Source organism: Zalophus californianus, chromosome 2, assembly GCF_009762305.2.
Source record: "Zalophus californianus isolate mZalCal1 chromosome 2, mZalCal1.pri.v2, whole genome shotgun sequence".
Taxonomy (NCBI): domain Eukaryota; kingdom Metazoa; phylum Chordata; class Mammalia; order Carnivora; family Otariidae; genus Zalophus; species Zalophus californianus.
Genome location: NC_045596.1, coordinates 116,547,186 through 116,568,276, shown reverse-complemented (window position 1 = coordinate 116,568,276; position 21,091 = coordinate 116,547,186). Strand labels below are relative to the sequence as shown.

Here is a 21,091-nt window from a genome sequence, read left to right as displayed (position 1 = left end):
TTTCCAGTAGATTGGTAACAGCGCTAGCAGCGCAGAATCCCCAGGAGTGGAAGAAGAAAGACGAAATCGCCAGCCTCCTGGCTCCTGGTACATGCAGAGCCCCACGCGGTTTCCTTACAGCACTAAATGCTGTGTATTTTACTTGCGGGAGGGGGATGTATCTTACAGGCAGTGTGGCCTCGTGGGAATAAGATAAGTCTTGTTTGTAACCCCTGAGAATCCCATCTTCTTGTACCGAAAGCATCTATTTAGGACAAAAATTAGTTGCTTGTCCCTTGCGCTGGGTCTTGCAACACTAAGGAAAACATGCAAGGGGATGGCAGGTAGTCAAAGTCAAAACTGCCTCCCACAGTATACACTCCTCATGGGCCAGGAGGTCTGCCAGATGTTCACCCAAAGACATGGTCGAGGAAGTTCCTAGCAGCAGTATTTGTGACAGCCAAAAACTGGAAACACTCTAAAGGGACCATCACTAGTAGAATAGGTAAATAAGTCGTGGTCTAGTCATTCATGTGATGGAATACTGTTCAACAGTGACAGTGACCTGACCACAGCTACACACATCAACATGGATGAGTCTCATAAATACAGTGATGAATGCAAGAAGCCAGATGCCACAGCCAGACACCAATACGTTGTATAAGTCCACTTACATGAGGTACAAAAGCAGACATCACTAGGCTGTGTTGTTCGGTCAGGAGAGTGGTTCCCCTGTCAGATGAAGTGGTTCCCTGGGGTCAGTAATGACTGGAAAGGGGCCTGCGGGGCTCCCAGCAGAGCTCAGTTTCTTGATCTAGATGCCAGTTACCGGGAATGTGTTCGCTTTGTGAAAATCCGTCAAATTCGGGCTTTGTGTACCTGCCTGGATGCACCTGATTCCTCAACACAAGGTTTAGTGTTTGAAAAAAGTGCCTGCCTCGAAACTACCACAATATTTCATTGTCTCTCCCCCTGTCACACCCCCCCCCCCCCGCGCCCTTCTTGTCCTGTCGTTCTAGCAGCTGCAGCAATCACATTTACCCCGTCAGCACCTCCAGCAGCAGCGGAATCCCTACCCTGTGCAGCAGGTCAATCAGTTCCAAGGTGAGGCCAGTGCACCCCTCTTCCGTTTTATACCTTCCAGCCATGACGTGTAAGTGCAAGTGTAGCCAAGGGGCATTGCCTCCTGGGCTGGGGTTGTGTTCAGGTCATAGTAAAAATATTTAAAAAGTGAGGGTACCAATCTGTCAGAATGAATTTTTGGTCTCCTGCTGTGCCAGGTATTTACCTTTGGGTGGCTGGGTCACAGAGAGGTTCTGGTTGGCCCCGGGAGGGGTCAGAGTGGCTGTTGGGGGGGGGGGGGCAGGGCTGGAACAGCCGTTCTTTACCAAAGATGCAGAAGTATTTCACTAGTTGAATAGCCAACAAGGGCATGCTGGTGCCTGGTTGGTTCCCTATCAGCCTTATTTATGTCTGGATCCTCATGTCGGTGAGTGCGGGAGGAACAGTCCTGTGCCACACCCCTCTTGCTAATCCTAACTCATCAACAGGCCAAAGCCCTCACTTCTAACGACTGACATGGAAGAACCTGGCTTGCAGCAGCCTCCAGTCTCTGCTGAATCTGGGAGATGCACAGGGCCTTGAGTTTGACTGGACTATCTTGATCCTGCTGCCCTTTGCAGAAATCCTGACTCGTGACCCAGTAGCAATGGGCACATTGTAGGCTCTGTGTTGCCATTCCTTTATGTAGTAGAAAGTCCCCTCAAATATCAATCCCTTCCATCTCTGATAGAGAGAGCCCCTGAGGGTCTTGTATGGGGTTGAGGGTGAGCCTGAAGACCCTTACCAATCTCATCACAGGAGTTTTCAGGGGGCTCCAGGGCCTACTCCAGACCTCCGGAAACTGGGGGTGGGGCCAGGCCGGCTGTGCTTTTAGTAGTAGAAATCCTAATTCCCATCCTCTACCCTTTTCCTGGGACCTACATCCTAGGTTCTAATTTCTCAAGTGTTACCTATGGCTTCGAGAATCTGCCAGAAGCTATGAATCCCCTTGTACATAAATAGGCATATATGTAAATATATACAACACACAAGGAGGTTGTAAAGACAAGTCAGTGGGTCACAACCAACATTTTTTAAGAGAAATAGAATAGTGGGGCGCCTGGGTGGCTCAGTCGGTTGGGTGTCTGCCCTTGGCTCAGGTCATGATCCCAGGGTTCTGGGATCGAGTCCTTCATCAGGCTCCTTGCTCAGTTGGGAGCCTGCTTCTCCCTCTCCTGCTCTCCCTGCTTGTGCTCGCTCTTTCTCTCTCTCTGTCAAATAAATAAATCTTTAAAAAAATAATAATAAAAGAAATAGAAGAGAAAAAAATTATCAGAGTATATCATAATAAGGGAAGCTTTTGTTTCTGTTATAAACCTACACATGTATATACTGGATCACACACTGTGAGTAGTGGTTTTAAAGAGTCTGAAAGCCACTGGTATTCATTGCCAGATCTCACTGAAGGTTGCCTGGGAAAATACTGGCGCTTGAGTAGCTACCAGTCCCTGCCACCCCTGGAACACATGTATCATTTCAGAACCCTTTGGACTTGACCCAGGGAAGGACAAAAGGAATGAAGCTGTGCACAGGTGTTTTGTGCACTAAATTAGTACCAAGATTCTTTGAAGAATTGTTTCTCATTTGGTCATGGGTAGAGGGGAGTAGAAACGGTCACTCTTACACGCATAGTTTTTCTTGCAGACACAGAGCACCCCCCCAAGGTGTATCCTTATACTTCTCAAACTTTAGCTGCATCAGAGTCACCAGCAGAGCTTGTGAAAGCACAAACTGAGAGTTGCCAGAGGGGGCAGGGGTGGGGGGGTGGGGTAACAGGATGATGGGCATTAAGGAGGGCACTTGATGTAATGAGCACTGGGTGTTATATGCAACTGATGAATCACTAAATTCTACCCCAGAAACTAGTAATACAGTATATGTTAACTAAATTGAATTAAAAAAAAAAAAAGCACAGCCGGCCTGGCCCCACCCCCAGTTTTCGGAGGTCTGGAGTAGGGCCTGAGAATTTGCATTTCGAACAAGCTCCCAGGACTTGCTCTGCAGCTGCTGCTGGCCCAAGGGCCACACTTTAAGCACCGGTGATTTCTACTAAGAACTAATTAAAAATATAAAATCTTATAAACCCGGCAGAGTGTCCCTTGACTTTTCTAGGTTCATAACTCATTTATTATCTTTTGGAATAAAGGGACCCACGGAAATGTAATACTTCTTCTGTATTATGAGTTATTCTGTATGCTTTGGGTCCAGTTTTTAAAGGTTCTACTCTTTGAACGTGTCTAAAACCCTACACCACAGGTAATCAACCTAGAAATTTAGCTGTACTTAAGTTGAACAACCAGTGACATTGTAGGGTCCCAGAGCTGACTGATACACTTTTTTTCTCTTTTTATTCTCCTCCCTATTTTATTTTACTAACACCTTAGATATCATAATGTTATGTATCTGGGAAAACAGCAAATTGGTAGATAAGAAATACTGTCCTTGGAGAGTTCCGTTAGGAATAACTTGCATGAGAATGTACGCGAACGCTCACCACTACACATTTCAAAGGTTTAATGACTATCTTTCTCTTATTGAGTTTTGTGCCTCTGGGCAATGTTACATGCCTATGGAGAAATGCTTATTTTTCACGAATACGGGCTTCCTGCAAGTGAAAATAGAAAACAGACCTTTTTAAGAAAAAATTGCCTATGATCTCTATTTGAATATGGAAGATTTTCTTTGACATTGTGACGTGGACCGGTGGGCAAGAAAATTAATATTGAGTACAGTGTCCCCACAATAATATCTGTTTTAGACAAAAATGGAAGAAGAAGAAAAAAATTGGTCTGTTATTTAACATATATAATAATCAGATAACGGCAAGGTAATTCTTTGGACACATTTGCATTTTTTCTATACATATTTAAAATTACTGAAAGCATAAAATTAGATTAATAAAAAGCATTTTGTTACTACTTAGGATAAAAATATGGAACTGATTGCTGGTTTTAAAATGCCCTTTTTTTTCCCCCATAAAAGTTATACCTAGATAGTACAGTCCTTTTATACTTAAAATAAAGGTTGGCTTGAATTAATGGTTCAGTACCTCTTAAAAGGCACTGCAGCATTTCTGTCCTTTAAAAAGAGGAACCTATTTCTCATTCACCAAAGTAGCCCAGACCATTTCCAGTCCCTCAATATGTCCATTATAAACATACAACAAAATGTCCAAAATATGGAAGTCTTTTCATCTGTTTCCAGCAGCTCATCAGCCTATTTATGTAATTTGGGTCTAGCCAATCAGTCTCTCCTGGTCAGCAATATTTTCTCCTTAAAATTTTTTTATAAACAACTCAATAACCCATTTCACCACAGTTGATCAGATTGGCCATGCAGTCGATACAGATTTAGTCGTTAAGGTCACAAAACTTCGTAACAAGATTATAAATCGCAATATATACTTCCATCCAGTGTTTAACAGGAACTTTTGATTTTTTTTAAATCACTTAGATATAATGAAGCTTAAAACAGAAAATTGAAACATTTCTAGGGATCTCCCTCCAGCCCTTCCAGCTTTCCCCCACAGAAACCATTTCATTTCTCAATGCAGCATGATATTGATCTCAAGCCACAAAAACTTAAGTCATAATCAAAATTCCCATGATTTTCTTTCTTAAAGAAAGAAAATATGGAGACATATTTGCTGCCCAGAAATCAATAACCCTATCAAGAAGACAGAAACACACTTACTGCCCAGGTGCCAGGCTTAACAAGCTTACACTGTTCTCATCTGGTTTCTCATCCCAGTTCCAGGTAGTATCACATTTGCTTATAATATCGATTGGCTCCCATGCTGCATCTTTTTTCAGTGTCCAGAAAAAAAAAAACAAAAACAATTTTTCTTTGTCTCATAGACTTAATCATTATTAACAGGGACATAGAAAAAACTCATTTTTGTGCATCTCCTAGCCCTTTACAACATTGACTGGGGTTCTAAGGGGGGCATTTCTATTCTCTTGGCTGATTTGGAAATTTCCTAGGAACATGTAAAGAAGTGATAAGGAAAATCTGTGTCCTAAGATGGCCGACCGAGCCAGCGAGAGAGTCCCAGTCCTTGCCCTGGGGCTCTTCCGGGTTCTTCTCCCTGCTCTTCTTCCCGCGCACACCAATCCAGGTCCTTCTCCCTGCCCTGCTTCACGCACGCGCCAAAAGTGCCCGGTATGCAGAAGTAGAAGTGTATAAATTGCCCCCTTTGTTTGTTCTCGGGGCTCAGGCCTTTGGAGACCACTCTCCTCTGAGCCCGCAGGCGTTAAATAAACCTATCCTCCAAGATCTCTGGGTGCCGCTTGGTTCTTCCATCGGGCAATCCAGTCCAGCTTCCATAACAGAAGGACTCACTCAAATGCCTAATTAGAGTTGAGGGACTTGGCATTCATCCTCTGGTCAACTTATAAACAGCATCATTAAAACCATGTTAGCGATCTGCTGAGAGAAGTGGTCATTGCTGACTTGAAGGAGTGAGTGGACTTTGCTGCAAAAATGCATAAAGTTCATTGCCAAGGAGGAAGTAGCAGGATGATTTCTTTTTCTAGCTCAGGAAGCTGGCCAGTTTGCCCTGACATGTTATGATTCAGAGAATCTGGAGCATGTGGAAATCTATAGAGTGGATCCAAAAAATGTCTCATCTGTCGAAATAGCTTCTTAGCAGGAGCAGTGGCCTTTAACCTCTCAAATCCTGCTCAAGTCTTAAGGGAAATTAGTCTAATGGTCTTTATTGATACTGTTCTCTACTGAACCATGTTCCACTTTACAAACAGAATACACAAAGTGATCAGCCGTTGCTTCTTAATTTAGCCCAGTAGGTGAATTCCCTCTCACCTCCAAGAATAATGGTGTCTGATTGGTTGAGGATGACATCCTATCAAGAAGAGTGAGAAACAATTTGCTTTTGAAATGTGCACAAAAATAAGTCTATCAAGTCAACTACAAAATCATGTGTCCAGTACGATCCCTATTTTCATGTGTCTATTTATATAATAGCAGTGTTTATCCCTGGGGGGGTGGAGTTCGGGTAACTTTAGTTTTCATTGTTGTACTTTTCAATATTTTCTGAATTTTTTACAATCAGCATATGTTATAGTCAGAAAAATAATCATTTTTATTAAGGACTTATGATCAGAGTAGATCCTTTCATAAAAAAGAATTTTGTCATGCCTAAAGATAATCCCAACAACATGTTACAGTAAACTGCTTATCAGGACGAGTGAATGGGTATGTCTTTTTTTCCCCTGTAGGTTCTCCCCAGGATATAGCAGCCGTGAGAAGCCAAGCGGCCCTCCAGAGCATTCGAACGTCACGGTTGATGGCACAGAACGCAGGCATGATGGGAATGGGACCCTCCCAGAACCCAGGGACGATGGCCGCGGCAGCAGCCCAGTCAGAGATGGGACTGGCCCCTTATAGCAACACACCTACCAGCCAACCAGGAATGTACAATATGAGCACAGGGATGACCCAAATGTTGCAGCACCCAAACCAAAGTGGCATGAGCATCACACACAACCAAGCTCAGGGGCCAAGGCAGCCCACCTCTGGGCAAGGGGTTGGGATGGTGAGTGGTTTTGGTCAGAGCATGCTGGTGAACTCAGCCATTACCCAGCAGCACCAGCAGATGAAAGGGCCGGTGAGCCAAGCCCTGCCAAGGCCCCAGGGCCCGCCAAGGCTGCAGGGCATTATGGGAACAGTCCAGCAGGGAACGCAGAGCTGGCCACAGAGGAGCTTACAGGGGATGCCTGGGAGGACTAGTGGAGAAATGGGATCATTCAACAATGGCGCCAGCTACCCACTTCAGGCTGGCCAGCCGAGGCTGACCAAGCAACACTTCCCACAGGGACTGAGCCAGGTTGTGGATGCCAACACTGGCGCCGTGCGAACCCTCAACCCAGCTGCCATGGGTCGGCAGATGATGCCGCCGCTCCAGGGGCAGCAAGGCAGCGGCCAGGCCAGACCCATGGTCATGTCTGGCCTAAGCCAGGGCGTCCCCGGCATGCCAGCGTTCAGCCAGCCCCCAGCGCAGCAGCAGATGCCCAGCGGCAGCTTCGCTCCCAGCAGCCAGAGCCAGGCCTACGAGCGGAACCCTGCTCAGGACATGCCCTACAATTACAGCGGCGAAGCAGCCGGGGCCTCCTTCCCGGGCCTCTCGGACAGTGCGGACCTCGTGGACTCCATCATCAAAGGCGGGCCGGGGGACGAGTGGATGCAGGAGCTTGATGAGTTGTTTGGGAACCCCTAGTCAAGAGGAGCCCCGAGAGCCACAAGTCTAGTGTTGAAAGCCTAAAACGTGAAAAAGAAACAGGATGTTGAGCCATCCCTGTTTTTTTTTTGTTTTTTTGACCCACGTAAACTGAGCAAAACTGCAGCTGGCTGACAGTGAAAGATCCAGGTGCCAATCCACAGCCCCGCTGGGCCTCATTTCACCGGATTTTCACACAGCCCTCGAGACAACACGCCACGCGGATCCCGGCTGCAAGAGAAGGGGACGCCGCGGAGGCCGGTGGGGAAGACGGATCCGAAGCCCCCGTGCTTGGCAGCCCCTGTGCTCGCCGGGCGCAGGGAGCGCTGCTCCAGCCGTGCCAGACTGCTGCCCAGCGTGAGGGCTCCGCCAGCCCCGCCTGGCCCGGGCCGGAGACCGCACACCGCACACCGCAGAGCCGCGGGCCCGGGAGCGCCCCGCGGAGGCCGCTGCGTGGTTGCACGGGCCAAGAGCACAGGTCGGAAATGCGCTGCACTCCTGCCGGAAAGAGAGGTCAGGCGTGGGGACCCGCTAGTGTGTTTGGAGGGGAGGCACGACGAACAGGAGACCACAAAGGCTCCTCCAAGCCCGTCGGCTGCCCTGTGAGGACCCTCAGGAATTGTGGAGGCGTTGCTGTCAGCTGCCTCTCCAAGAGAGCCACGTGAGCCTGGAGAAGGGGCGCCGGCAGCCCTCTGCCGGTGACCGTGACGGTGGCGGCCGGCACTCCGGGTAGTCAGCCTGGAGCCTCGTGGGGGCCCGGTGTCATACCGATGCGGCTAGGCAGTTCACATCTACTTCCGGTGGCCACAGGGTGGGGAGAGACCCCAACTGGATGCCGTGTCTGCCAGTGTGGCCGCTTTTCCCCGCACCCCTGCCGTTGTTCTCCTTGCCTCCACCCCATCCTGCCCTTGCTTCTCCTTACAGACTATACGAGAAGAAATGAAGACAAAAGTCTTTAGGGGGTCTGGGCAGAATCGTAATAAAGGCAAGCACTTAGACAAGGCCTGAAATGCCAAGGCAACACTGGAGTTTTCTTTCTCTAACGTGTAGTTGAGTGAATATTCTCTGCCCGGAACTGAGCAGGCCCCTCTGATGCTCCATGGTGGGTTACTGTGACCCACACCGGATACTTCTGCTCTACCCTGGGAGGCATGACCCAAAGGCATTGACCCTGCTCCCTGTGTTCTGAAACTGGCCTTGCCCTTAGTACCCCCTGACCAGAAAGACAAATCTAAAACACTGAGAGATGAACTGAAATGTCAATGGCTCCACCTGACACATTCTGACGATAAAAAGCAGGAAGATACAGTTGCTTCCATATGGGCAAAGTCATCCACTTCCAAAGTCCTGGTACAGTCATTCTCTTTGTAATTCACTCCAATCTGCCCCAAGCGAAGTCTGTCGGAAAGGATGACAACCTCTGCTACTTAACATAAGGCTTGTGTCTTTTGTCCTTGCTGCTGTTCCCACCGCCCCATTTTGGAGGCCATGTGGCATAATTACTGTCCAGAGTAAGAGTGGAGCATGCTTTTCTCCCACCACACGCTCCCTCAGCATCCGAAAGCCTGGCTCCCTCTGTGCACCTACTCGTACCTCGCTGCAGCCAGGCTGTGGGGAGCTGGACCGGCTGCACTCACAGGGCGTTCCTGAGACAGGGGGCTGGAACGGAAAGCTGGGGGCAGAGGGCGGCGAGGCAGCAGGCAGGCAAACACTGTCATTGGCTTGCTCGCCGTGGCCCAAGGTGGTAGATCTACTGAGCGAGGGGCAGGATGGAGACCAGAGGAGGCCAGGGGGCCAAGAGCCCAGGCAGGGGCTCGTCTCCTCCTAGGAAGACTTGGTGGCAGGTGACCATGAACTCCTTGCCCAGGGAGGGACACTACCATGGAAACTCTTGAGTAGAAACAGGTAAAAACCAAAAAAGGAAAATAAAAATAAATAAGACAGAAAACATAATTACCTTTTTCTGAAAGGTAACAGGAAACAAATATATGAGCAATGATGAGAAGCTGGAGGTGGCCGATGGGAGAAGGGGGCTCCATTACTTTTTAATAGCTTCCTCCAAATGCTTAGTACTGGGACCAACTAAATAGAGAGGTAGATTTTAATAAGGTCGTTTTGTTTTGTTTTTGTTTTTGTTTTTACTACGGTGCTGATGTATATGTAATGTCTAAAAAAGTTATTTGTAAATAAGTTTTTACAATACTGCAGATATCACTGGGTCTACTATCTGTAAAAAATATACATATAAATATATATATACTGTTTGTTTAAAATAGAGTATTTTTATTTCATTCCTTAACTCATCATCACAGCAGTGGTATATTGCACTTCAGATGACATCTAATGACTAATTTGTACTGTATGACCTATGGCAACTTGCTCCATTTTATTCAGATTTTTCTAGTTTTCTGTTTTTACTTTGTACATTGAGCATTGCTTATTTCCTTTTAAGAAATGTACAGAACTCTGAAATGTAGAAATGAAGTGATGTTGACATACCACTTTTAAAGAAAAGAAAACAAATAAAAGATCATTATCTGAATCGATCCAAAGTATAGTTTATTTTAGGAATGTCACTGGATCTCCAACCTTAATTAAACGGATATACTACGCCTGGGTTTTAATTGATTAACTGCAGTTCTTGTCTTAAAATTTGTGATATCATTAAACATTTATTTAACAGTGGAGATCAATCATTCCCAGCCTTTCAATTCAACCACACAACTAAAACTTTCTAAATTTGCACCCCCAGGGATGTAGCAAACAGAAGAGAAGAAAGTCAGCTTTGAAAAGAACATACTGAAGTCCATTTGTAGATTCAGTATTTTCAATTTCCAACTGGCTCATTAGAAAATTGATAGTAAAATTTTCATTAAAAAAAAAAAAGAAACCTCAAGGAATATATGGAAGGAAGAGTAACACAAGGGTCTTGCCCCACTGTAGTGGACACTGTGTACACACACACACACACAAAACCCACGGACACCTCATTTCTACCAGCCCTTGCTGCATCTCTCTTTGAAGGGCTGCCCTGGGCCTAGGACTGGCTTGGCCTGCACCGTCCACAAACTGTTGGAAATGATTAGAAGTTTACATTTCTCCAGGTCCACCCTAGTCAGTGTCCTGCTAGAGCAAGAGTGTGAGAACGCAGTCAGGTGGCCTGGACCAGCCCTGAAATAGGATTTATGTTCTAGAGCTCCCCTGTGGGATCAGGCAGAGGCTAGGACTTTGCTTGAAGTTGTCCTTACTGGGGCTTCTGGCCCTTCCCCACTCTGTTCTGATTGCCCTCCTGGGGGACCTTCACTAATGAATCACACACATGTGAATCCACCCTTCCCCTTCTAGGAGACTTGACCTAAGACTTTCCCTCAAACTTGAAAAAGCATAGTAAAACAACACGATTCAAAACTATCTGGGTTAAACAGAAAAACAGGGCACAAGCACAGAATAAAATCATCCTCAAAAACCGATCCAAAACAAAGGAGAGGTTTAATACCTACTAACCAAGAGAAAGAATGCACTTGACTATGGGAGGCCGGCCCTACCCCTGGAAGACTATGGTTCCAGACTGGCTGGCAAATAACAACAGAGTGGAGAAAACTGTGTGACACGGGGCTTTGTCCCACCGATAAGGGCGTAGTATTCTACCAGATAACAAGAAGTTGAAGAATGAACTGATGGGGGGCGGGGGGGAGGCTGATAAACAGAAGTAAAAGCTTGAAGCTCTGAGAAGAGTTGAGTATTCCTAGACCCAAGTAATTAAAACCACACGTTTTCATTCACACGAAAGTGTGTTGTGCACTGGATGAATGGCATCCCCTTCTCCTTTGAAACGATCTCTTATAGGTAATCCCAGTGCAGTAAGTGTGTGAGGGGGGAAGAGGCAGAGAAGGAACATCTATCGGGGAAGTCACTAAGCATCTGTCCCAGTGAGAAAGATGTATTTTATTGCTGAAAATTAAGGAGCATTCAGAAGCATCAGATGAACTATCTGCTTGTGACCACTCTTTTCAAGGAAAACTGTGTCTGGAGACAAAGTGTGAAAAAAACGACCGGATGTATGTTCTTCCTTATTAACACCGCACCCACCTCCAACCCTGCAAAGGCAGGTAGGGGAGGGGAAATGCCTGGGAAGGGACAGGTCTACTTGTTTGTATAATCCGTGCTCTGTTGTTTTTTTCTTTTTTTTTCCCCTCTTCTCCTCTCTTCAGTTTTGTCCTCTAGTCTCTTTTTCAAGTTCCAGCAACATTTGATTCCCACTCCGGTGTCTTCTGGGCAAGCTACCACAACCTGTCTGATTTCATGCAACAGGTGGAAGGGATTATGGCAGTACCCACACAAGCGGGGCCCCAGTGTCCCTGCCGGGTCCCGGACAGCTGCTGGCCCACCACTAACACTGTGGCCTTACCAATCCCACAGGTCCCATAACAAGCACACAGTGCTCAATCAAAAAAAAAAAAAAAAAAAATGGTCACAGCTACCAAGAATCTGATTTTAGGTTTTAACTTCTTAGAAATGTTTTTTAAACTTTTCATTATGAACATTATCAAACAGAAAAGTAGAACGATGCATAACTGCACACTAGCCTCAATTTAGTAACTATTAGCACTTTGCCATATATGCTTTGCATGTATACTTTGCAGAACCATTTCAAGTAAGTTATCCCCATTCAGCTACTTCACTCTTCAACCTCTCAACACGCAGCTCCGAGGAATTAGGACATTCTCTTCCCTAGCCACAAGATAATTTCACGCCTCACACAATTAACATTAATTCCCTAATATCACCTAATTCTCACTTCATATTCAGATTGTCCCAACTGTCTCCCAAGTGTCTTCCATAGCTGTTTTTTTCCAACCAGGATTTGATCAAGGATCCAATATTGCCGTTTGGTTTTTATGCCTCTTAAGGCTCTTTTAATATAGAATGGTTCTCCATCCCCTTTTTTCTTAACATTTTTTTTGAGACAATGAATCTGATTTCTAAAAATAAAACCCATCAACTCATTAATATACAAAACATATACCTATATAACTCTCGAACAGATCAGAAACACATCTCTCTGGCCAGCACATTTCCTCCTTGTAGCCAAATTTATAGGAATTAAAATAATCAAGAGGTTGCCTTGGTGACAATAGAATTAGAACAAAGGAAATCAATTTTACAGTTCAGATGTTTAAAGATACAAAGCTCTGATATCCTGGTGTACCCATTCTTCTTTTTCCACATTTTTAACCAAATGCTGTGTATGTGTTTGTAGTTTATCTTTTTGTTTTGTTTTGTTTTTTTAAGATTTTATTTATTTATTTGAGAGAGAGCACAAGCAGGGGCAGGAGCAGAGGGAGAGAAGCAGGCTTCCCGCTGAGCAAGAAGCCTGATGCGGGGCTGGATCCCAGGACCCTGGGGTCATGACCTTAGCCAAAGGCAGATGCTTAACTGACTGAGCCACCCAGGCGCCCCTGTAGTTTACCTTTTTAAATAGCTCCAATTTAGATGCAAAATAGAAATTGTTTGTAAATCCTCAAGTGCAAGATTGGGAAAAGTCGAGTGTTCTTTTCCCCACTTCAGAAGGATATGATTATGCAGTGATTGTTCTTCGGGGTCAGAAATTTGCATTCTTTCTTCCTTATTGTCTTCAATGTGTAAAACAATTAAATGTCACCATACAAGTCACTGTAACTGATCAGAATACTAACAAGCCAAAAGGCCAGAGAAACACAGCATTTTAGAGTGAGGGAAGCCCCATTTTGCCCAAGGAAAACGGAGGCCGAGAGCCACGAAGAGCCGCAGTAGGAGGCCCCAGCATGTGCTATAGGGAGGTTAGTGTTGTCTGGCTCCGGGCGTCACTTCTTCACTGCACGGCCCCTATTGCTGAGGTGCCTTACTCGAAGGCAAACAGCCAGTGAGTAGGATCCTGATAGCCCCATTCCCAGACCGCTGTGTTCTCAGTGTATTTGCGAATATTTAGTACCGCTATGTGGGGTGCAGGGCAGTGTCATCGCTTCCCCACTATTCTGGAAACGCTGGTGTTTAATTGCCTTTATTTCTTTTCCTATTATTCAGTCTTTAAAACTTCCTTTGTGCCCCCCCAGTCAACAGCTTCTTGAAGATGCCCATAAAAGACTCGAGGCTGTCCAGATTTCTTTAGAAAAATGGACAAAGAGCCCTTTCCCGGATGTTAAAATGTGTTATCTGTGCTCATAACTCCATTTTCCTAACGTCCCTGAAGACTGTGAGGTGAAAGTAGGGGCGCCTGGGTGGCTCAGTCGTTAAGCGTCTGCCTTCGGCTCAGGTCATGATCCCAGGGTCCTGGGATCGAGCCCTGCATCTGGGCTCCCTGCTCGGCGGGGAGCCTGCTTCTCCCTTTCCCTCTGTTGCTCCCCCTACTTGTGCATTCTCTCAAATAAATAATCCTAAAAAAAAAAAGAAGAAGAAGAAGATGAAGAAAGTAAAGGAGGACCATTTGCATTGTGCCACACAGTGACCGCACTGCAGGGTCACAAGAGCTGCCGGCCCCAAACCATGCAGGACACAGGACGTACAGCGGAACCCAGCTCTAGCTGTGACGGTGCCCCTCCTTCCCCTGGCCAGGGGCAAGGACATCCACTGCACACTAGTCTCTGAATGGTTCCTTAAAAATGAATGCCCCCCCCTTTTTTCTTTAAAAAGTAAATTTTGCACCCAGATTTGTTTTGTGCTATTAGTTGATGACTCTCTTCTCTGGCTATTCTACGTGTTTGCCTGACGTCCCCCATATGCAGCCATATGTTGCTCTCCTACAACCAATAAAGTGAGCACGGCTGCCTTATCAGCATCTGTCTGGAACGTTCCATCAAGACAGAAGTGGGACAGTCATCAGAGGCAGGGGATGATGGTGGCCCCACAGAAAACCCGGCACATGGTCAGGCTGCTTTCTCCCCACATAAGCAATCGCGACTTCAGCATACGCTTCCAGAACCAGAGCCTGTGTACTTCCACTGAGGATGTGGCTCTATCCCCTCAGGGCGGACTTTAATTCTGAAACAGGAAATGTATTCTCTAGTGGGTATGTTCCTACAAAGCCATTTCAGGAAAAACAAAACAAAGACTTTTCTTTTTAAGAATTGATCAGTTGACCCCACACGACCTTCAGGGCAGAAATAGCTTCTGCAAGCATGTGGGCAAAGGGAGGGGGTAACGTCAGAAGTGTCTCAGTTTCTTGGCAACATTGAGGTCCAGGTATTCGTCCAGAAAGCTGTTTGCAATCCCCAGGGCGCCTAGGACCGTCAGCAAGGCCAGACTCCCCAGACTCAGCCGGAAACCGGTGATCCTACGAGACAGACATGAGGCAGAGAGGTGATAACCAGCGGCAGTGACGAAGGGAAGCGTTCTGAGGTAGGCTGCTCGTTGCTGGCACTGCCCAGAACTTCCATGCTTTTGCCATTTGAAAATTTTGATTCGTCCCATAAATTCAAGGGGATGCCTAGCCACAGAGGCTGGCCCCTTTGCACATTCGAAGGATGATCAAGACTGGGCAGGATTATTTCCTTTGCAACTTTTTGGAGATTGTGCACAATTCTTGCAAGGAGTTCAAGTGTGGTGGCCATGAGTGCACACTGAGTGTACAGCTTGTACTTGATGTTCCCTTCTTCCCCCTAGTTGCTCGCAGCCTGGGAAGAACCACGACCATCGGGGCTACCAATACCCTCAGGAACGTGCAGCTAATTCAGACTCCATCTTGCTACTCTTTGCCTGAACACCCAATTCGTAGGTTCTCCTTACCTTTTTTTAGCTGCTTCTGAATATCCCCAGAAATACTGGTGACGGGCATATATATAGACCAGTCCCAGACAAGTAGCAAAACCTATAGAGAGAAAATAGAGAAGATACGAATATGATGGCGGTCTCTCAAAATGTGGTATGACAACTGAGAAAATGCTCACAAAACGTGTGTGTGTCCAGAATACACAAACAACTTCAACAATTCAATCGTGAAAGGAAAACAACTTCATTTTTTTAATGGGCGAAATATTTGAATAGACAATTCATGCAGGAAGATAAGCAAATGTACCAATAAGCACATGAGAGTTTTTTTTCAATATTATTCAACATCATTCAGTATCAGCAAACTGCATCTTAAAACCTCAATGAGAGGACACCACTGCATACCCACCAGAACAGCTAAAATTTAAACAGACCAACAACACAAAATGTTGGCGGTGTTGGAATCCTCATACATTATTGGTGGGAGTGCAAAATAGTACAGCCACTTTGGGAAAAGTTCTGGTAGTTTCTTATGAAGCTAAACATACTTTTGATCCAGCAATTCCATTCCTATATATTTACCCAAAAGAAACGAAAGCCCATGTCCATAAAAAGACTTGTACAGAATGTTCATTGCAGCTTCATTCATAATAGTAAAACCGGGAAAGAGCCCAGAAACCTATCAATAGGAGAATGGATAATCAAACTGAGATAATCATACTACAGAATACCACTCAGCAACGAAAAGACACGGATACCTGCAACAACATAGTGAGTCTCAACATTTTGCTGAGTGAATGAAGCATTGCACAAGAGTACATACTATATGATTCCAATTATGGAAAGTTCTAGAATGGACAAAACTAAACTATGATGAAAAAGACCAGACTAGTGTTTGCCTCTGAAAGTGCCTAATGAGGAGGGGCATATGAAGGGGGGGCATAAGAAAACTTTCTGGGGGCGCCTGGGTGGCTCAGTCAGTTAAGCGTGAAACTCTTGGTTTCAGCTCAGGTCGTAATCTCAGGGTCGTTAAATCAAGCCCCACATGCTTGTCCTTCTCTCCCTGCCCCTCCCCCTGCTCTCTCTCTCTCTCAAATAAGTAAATAAATAAATACAGTCTTTAAAAAAAAAACTTCGAGTGGTAGTCATGTTCTCCTTCTTGATGGGTATACGCTTGTTAAAACTCATTGAATGGTACATGTCTGACCTGTGCCTTTCACTATACAGAATATAAATTTTACCTAAAAGAGATGTAAAGGGTGGCATGATCCTCTGCCATCTTGTCCAACAGAAAATATCAGTATCTTCCCTTACCATCAGGGACCCTCGCTCTTCCTCAGCAATTTCAAGAGCCCTCTGGTACACACCTGAAGTCCATCTGTAGGGCTCTGATATCCTGGATAAAATTAAATTCCTTATTTTATTAGATCACAAACCTTTTCTTTAGTTTCTACTCAATACCGGGTATTATTCTAAGGATTGGGATTAGCAGTGAAATAGATACAAGTTCCCTACCTTTACAGAGTTTATCAGCAAAGACAGACAACACGGAGGAAAAATTAGAAGAACATCACAGAATTGAAAGTGCAGTGAAGGAAATGAAGCAGGATGGATGGAACAGCTGGGACGGAGGCGGCCGCCCTTAAAAAGGGGTCAGGGAAGGCCTCCTGAGGGGAGGACGCTTGTGTGGGGCCTGCAGGTGAGAAGGAGGGGGCCAAGCGACGAGATGAGGGGTGGGCACCTGCCTGTGAGGGAGGAAGTGGAGAGATCCTGAAACAGGCTGCAGTTTTGAAGGCCCCCCCGCCCCGCCCCTGCTTTAATGACTTAACTCCCGCGAAGCCAATGAGAACTATTCAGGACAATTAATAGGCAACTTAACTTTTCATGAGAAAGAATGAAAATTATGACAGAAAATCCTTTTCTGACAGTGGGCCTCATTCAGCCCATTACAGTGAAATATCCAAAGGGTCAAACAGCAGAGACTGAGTCCCATTATCAAAGGCACTTTTCTTATTAGTTGTTAATGCAGTCTTACCTGACAAGGAACAACCACCTTCATTCATGCCCTCAGGGGACAAAAATGTGAGTTGGAATAGAGTTAAGAAGTCTCTCTCTGAAGGACATTTTATCTGAAATTCCTCAGTTGACAGTAAAAATTACAAGAAGACAGTGATGGGGTTGCCTTTGAAAGCAGCTGGATTGGCGTTTACTGCAATCTTAGCCATCAAGTGTCAGACCCAAATGAGGTGATGAAAGTTATCAAGAAGAGACTGAATTTCTCCACCTAAGGTATCTGGTGCTAATCTGACCCCCTGTTAAAGAGACAGGCCGAGTTGGGTTAAGCCTTCAGCTCACCAAGGATATTCCCAGATGTTTGCAGAGTTGCTACACACAGGAACGCTATATTTTTGTGAACTAAAGAAAAGGTACATGGGTTACTGGGGAAACACCTATAGACCCTGCCTGTACTTGAAAGCCAATTTTCTCCCACACCGATGAATGTTAAGTTGGTCAAATTACTTAACCTGTGATTTAGCTTCCTCATCTGTAAAGTAGGCATTAATTATAGAACCTACCTCATAGGAAGGTTTTTAATCCTCCATATCCTGTACATTGGATGAAAATTTAAAACAGTACCTGGCACATAGTGAGTGCTCAATAAATAATAGCTATGATCATTAGGGTGAATTGTTGCAGAGAAACTAGAATTAAGGAATCAGAGTCGGAAGACAGAGCTCATGTCATTTTCATCCGGGAATGCCCAGCCTACAGTTTGTTCCAAGTTTGTTGTTGTTTTTTTCTTTTACTGAATTAAATTGAAATGAAGCCAAAGTTAGCTTATCTGCAGAACACTGCTCTTTGATGCACAGATACATGGATTATTTTGTTTTAAAACAATTTCTGGGATCAGTAGATGTATGGTCGCACATCTGTTCCTTAATGGTTCAAAGAACCACAGTCATCATTAGAACAGAGTTGATCGTATTTTAAAATTACCTTGATTGAAATACCATCCAGCCATCCACAATGTAATCAGAAATATGGGGTAAAACTCCACACAGTTTTGTCTGCAGGAAAAAATAAAGACATGGGTTATTTTTTTTTTTTAAGATTTTACTTGTTTATTTGAGAGAGAGAGAATGAGAGATAGAGAGCACGAGAGGGAAGAGGGTCAGAGGGAGAAGCACACTCCCTGCTGAGCAGAGAGCCCGACGCGGGGCTCGATCCCAGGACCCTGGGACCATGACCTGAGCCGAAGGCAGACGCTTAACAACTGAGCCACCCAGGCGCCTCAGACATGGATTAATTTATGAGAAAACTAAACACGAAAACATTATGCTTTCATCTGGAGGTAAATGTCTAATCTCTTCTTATAAAAATATTGTAAGAATTACATAAAAACTTAGATGTCTTTTCATGTCAAATGATTCTTCCAAGGTAAGACTCGAACACTGTTCAAATCCCAGATCAGGGCCAGGAAGCACTTTCCTACATGTAAGCTGCCAGTATTAGGAATGAATTCTAGCTCTTTTCCAAAAGACAGACCTTGAGATGGCCCTTATTCCAAGCCTAAAATTCATTTCATATCTTCTCTAAAGAACCCAGAAAATAACACAACTTATATTAATCAGATCTCTTCCCAAAAATTCCTACACGCTCACTGCTTTCCACCTGAGTTATTCAGCCGTTAAAAAATAGTTTTAAATAATTCCCCTAAAATCTCCTAAAGTAAATGAGTATTTTTCATTCCCATTTTATGGAGGAAAAAACTAAGTCCTGAGAACACAAGCTGACCGATGCCTTGCAGAGAATCCAAGGTACTGTGTCACCACCAGATTCCAAAGCTCTGTCCTAACATCAAAACAAATTGGCCCTATTCATAGACGACTTGGACGGAAAATTTGATACTATTTTAAGCAGAAAGGAACAGTTCTCTGGGAACTAGAATTCATCTGCACCTAGCAAAGAGAAAAAAGATGAATTATATTCATCCTTCCCGTGCTACGCCCTCAAGTGATCTTGGTTAGGTTGGCTGAGCTCCTTGCTGACAGTAGCACAACTGGAAAGAACTCTAATGTCATCTGTCATGTCTTGAGTTGATCCTGGGGAGAGGGGCACAGTGTAGAGAATTAGAAATGATTCCACATCCTTCCCTAAAGCTTGTGTGCTTAAGGTTATGAGGCAACTGGCCCAGAAATAGTTGATACCGGTTCTTAACACCTGTATCTTCTAGCTGAGGTCACCGTGACCGGCTTTCTTTTCTTAATTAAAAAAAAAAAAAAAAGTTGTTTTATTTGCTTTTGCCACCAAGATGGCAACACAGATGGCTCCTGAATTTCCTTCCTCCCACAGATAAACTGATTGTACAGCCACACACAGAGCGATCCCCTCTGAAAGAAACCCAAAAGCCGGATTAGGGGCAGAGCAAGATGGCGGAGGAGTAGGAGACCTGGATTTCGTCTGGTCTCAGGAATTCAGCTGGATAGGGATCAAACCATTCTGAACACCTACGAACTCAACAGGAGATCGAAGAAGAGAGTAGCAACAACTCTCTGAACCGAGAAGCGACCACTTTCTGGAAGGTAGGACGTGCGGAGAAGTAAATCCGAGGCAATACTCAGGAGGATAGACGGTGGGGGAGCGGGCCTCCGTCGGCCGCTTCTGGCAAGTGATAGAGCCGCGGAGCACAAAATCGGAACTTTTAGAAGTCGGCTCTGCTGAGGGACGTCGCTCCAGTGGCTAAGCGGGGGGTGGAAACCTCGCGGGACAGTGTGGTCTCAGGACCCTCGGGGTCACAGAAAGACCTGGGGTTCCTGAGTGCAGCAGAGCTCCCAGGTATCGGAGTGGGGAAGCCAGCTGCAGAGACGGAGCCAAGGCGCGGGCTCTCAGCTCGGGGTTGCCATAAACTGTGATCCGCGGCCCAGTCGCGCCACTGCTCCTCCAGCAGGGACCCAACAAGCGGCAGAGCCGGGGAGACTCCCCTTCCTCCCCCGGGAGGAGTGGCGCAGGAGCGCACTGCAGGGATCTGCTGGGTTTGGAGATTCTACACGGGGTTGGGTGCCAGAGATAGAAACGCTCGGTCACAGGCCGGGTGAGCACGGAGTGCGGCCGGAGACCGGGGAGGTGGGAGTGATTGACTGCTTTTCTCTGGGGGCGCACTGAGGAGCGGGACCCCGAGTTCTCAGCTCCTGCGGGTGGAGAGTGGGAGGCCACCATTTTCACCCTGGTCCTCCAAAGCTGTACTGAGAGATTGCAGGGAACAAAAGCTCCTGAGAGCAAACCGGAGCAGATTGCTTAGCCCGACCGACAAGGGGCGGGGCAATTCTGCCTCCGGCAAAGACATTTGGGAACCACAGCAATAGGCCCCTCCCCCCAGAAGATCAGCACGAACAGCCAGCAAGCCAAGACCAAGTTTACCGATCAAGGAGAACGGGAGAACTCCAGCGCTAGGGGAATACTGCACATAGAATTCATGGCTTTTTTTTTTACCATGATTCATTAGTTTATCAAAGATAATTTTTTTAACTGTTTTTTTTAATTTTTCTTTTTCCCTTTTTCAACCAACATCTTATCAATCCCTTTTTTAAAAAAAACATTTTTTATTTTTCATTTTTAGAGTCATATTTTATCCCTTCATAGTAGTTACCCTTATTTTTGGCATATATATATATATATATATAAGTTGTTCTCTCTTTAAAATTTTGAGATACAGTTTCTTCCATCAGATCAAAATATACCCTAAATCACTAGTGTATGGCTTTGTTCTAGTCTCCTGCCTGATCACATTCTCTCCCTTTTTTTTCTTTTCTTTTCTTTTTTTTTTAAACTTCTTCTTTCTTTTTTCAAACAACTTCTTATCAATTCCTTTTATAAAATCTTTTATAATTTTCATCTTTACAGTCATCTTCCATCCCTTCATTGTATCAACCCTTATTTTGTACATATAGGAGTCTTTCTTCCTTTAAAATTTTAGGAGGCACTTTCTTCTAACAGACCAAAATACACCCAAAATCTAGTGTGTGGCACTGATCT

The 21,091-nt window shown here is 45.3% G+C and overlaps 2 protein-coding genes across 8 annotated transcripts in view; one reads left to right on the top strand and one right to left on the bottom strand.

Annotated features, from left to right (window-relative positions):
- The window catches only part of MAML3 (mastermind like transcriptional coactivator 3), a 400,657-nt gene extending 388,008 nt beyond the window's left edge, over positions 1-12,649 (top strand). The window contains exons 4-5 of one of the 2 annotated variants that reach the window (XM_027598222.1): positions 999-1,083; positions 6,318-12,649. In XM_027598222.1, the coding sequence (XP_027454023.1) occupies positions 999-1,083; positions 6,318-7,315 (1,083 nt within the window). In that variant the 3' untranslated portion in view covers positions 7,316-12,649. The remainder of the gene's footprint in view (positions 1-998; positions 1,084-6,317) is intronic. The other variant, XM_027598223.1, reaches the window with a different exon arrangement.
- A 40-nt stretch (positions 12,650-12,689) lies between these two features.
- MGST2 (microsomal glutathione S-transferase 2) overlaps positions 12,690-21,091 on the bottom strand; it is a 30,614-nt gene continuing 22,212 nt past the window's right edge. For 2 of the 6 annotated variants that reach the window (XM_027598226.2, XM_027598227.2), the window contains exons 2-5: positions 18,056-18,126; positions 16,300-16,454; positions 15,077-15,158; positions 12,690-14,624 (exon numbers count right to left, since the gene is read on the bottom strand). In XM_027598226.2, the coding sequence (XP_027454027.1) occupies positions 14,495-14,624; positions 15,077-15,158; positions 16,300-16,454; positions 18,056-18,072 (384 nt within the window). In that variant the 5' untranslated portion in view covers positions 18,073-18,126 and the 3' untranslated portion in view covers positions 12,690-14,494. The remainder of the gene's footprint in view (positions 14,625-15,076; positions 15,159-16,299; positions 16,455-18,055; positions 18,127-21,091) is intronic. The other 4 variants (XM_027598229.2, XM_027598228.2, XM_027598224.2 and 1 more) reach the window with 3 other exon arrangements.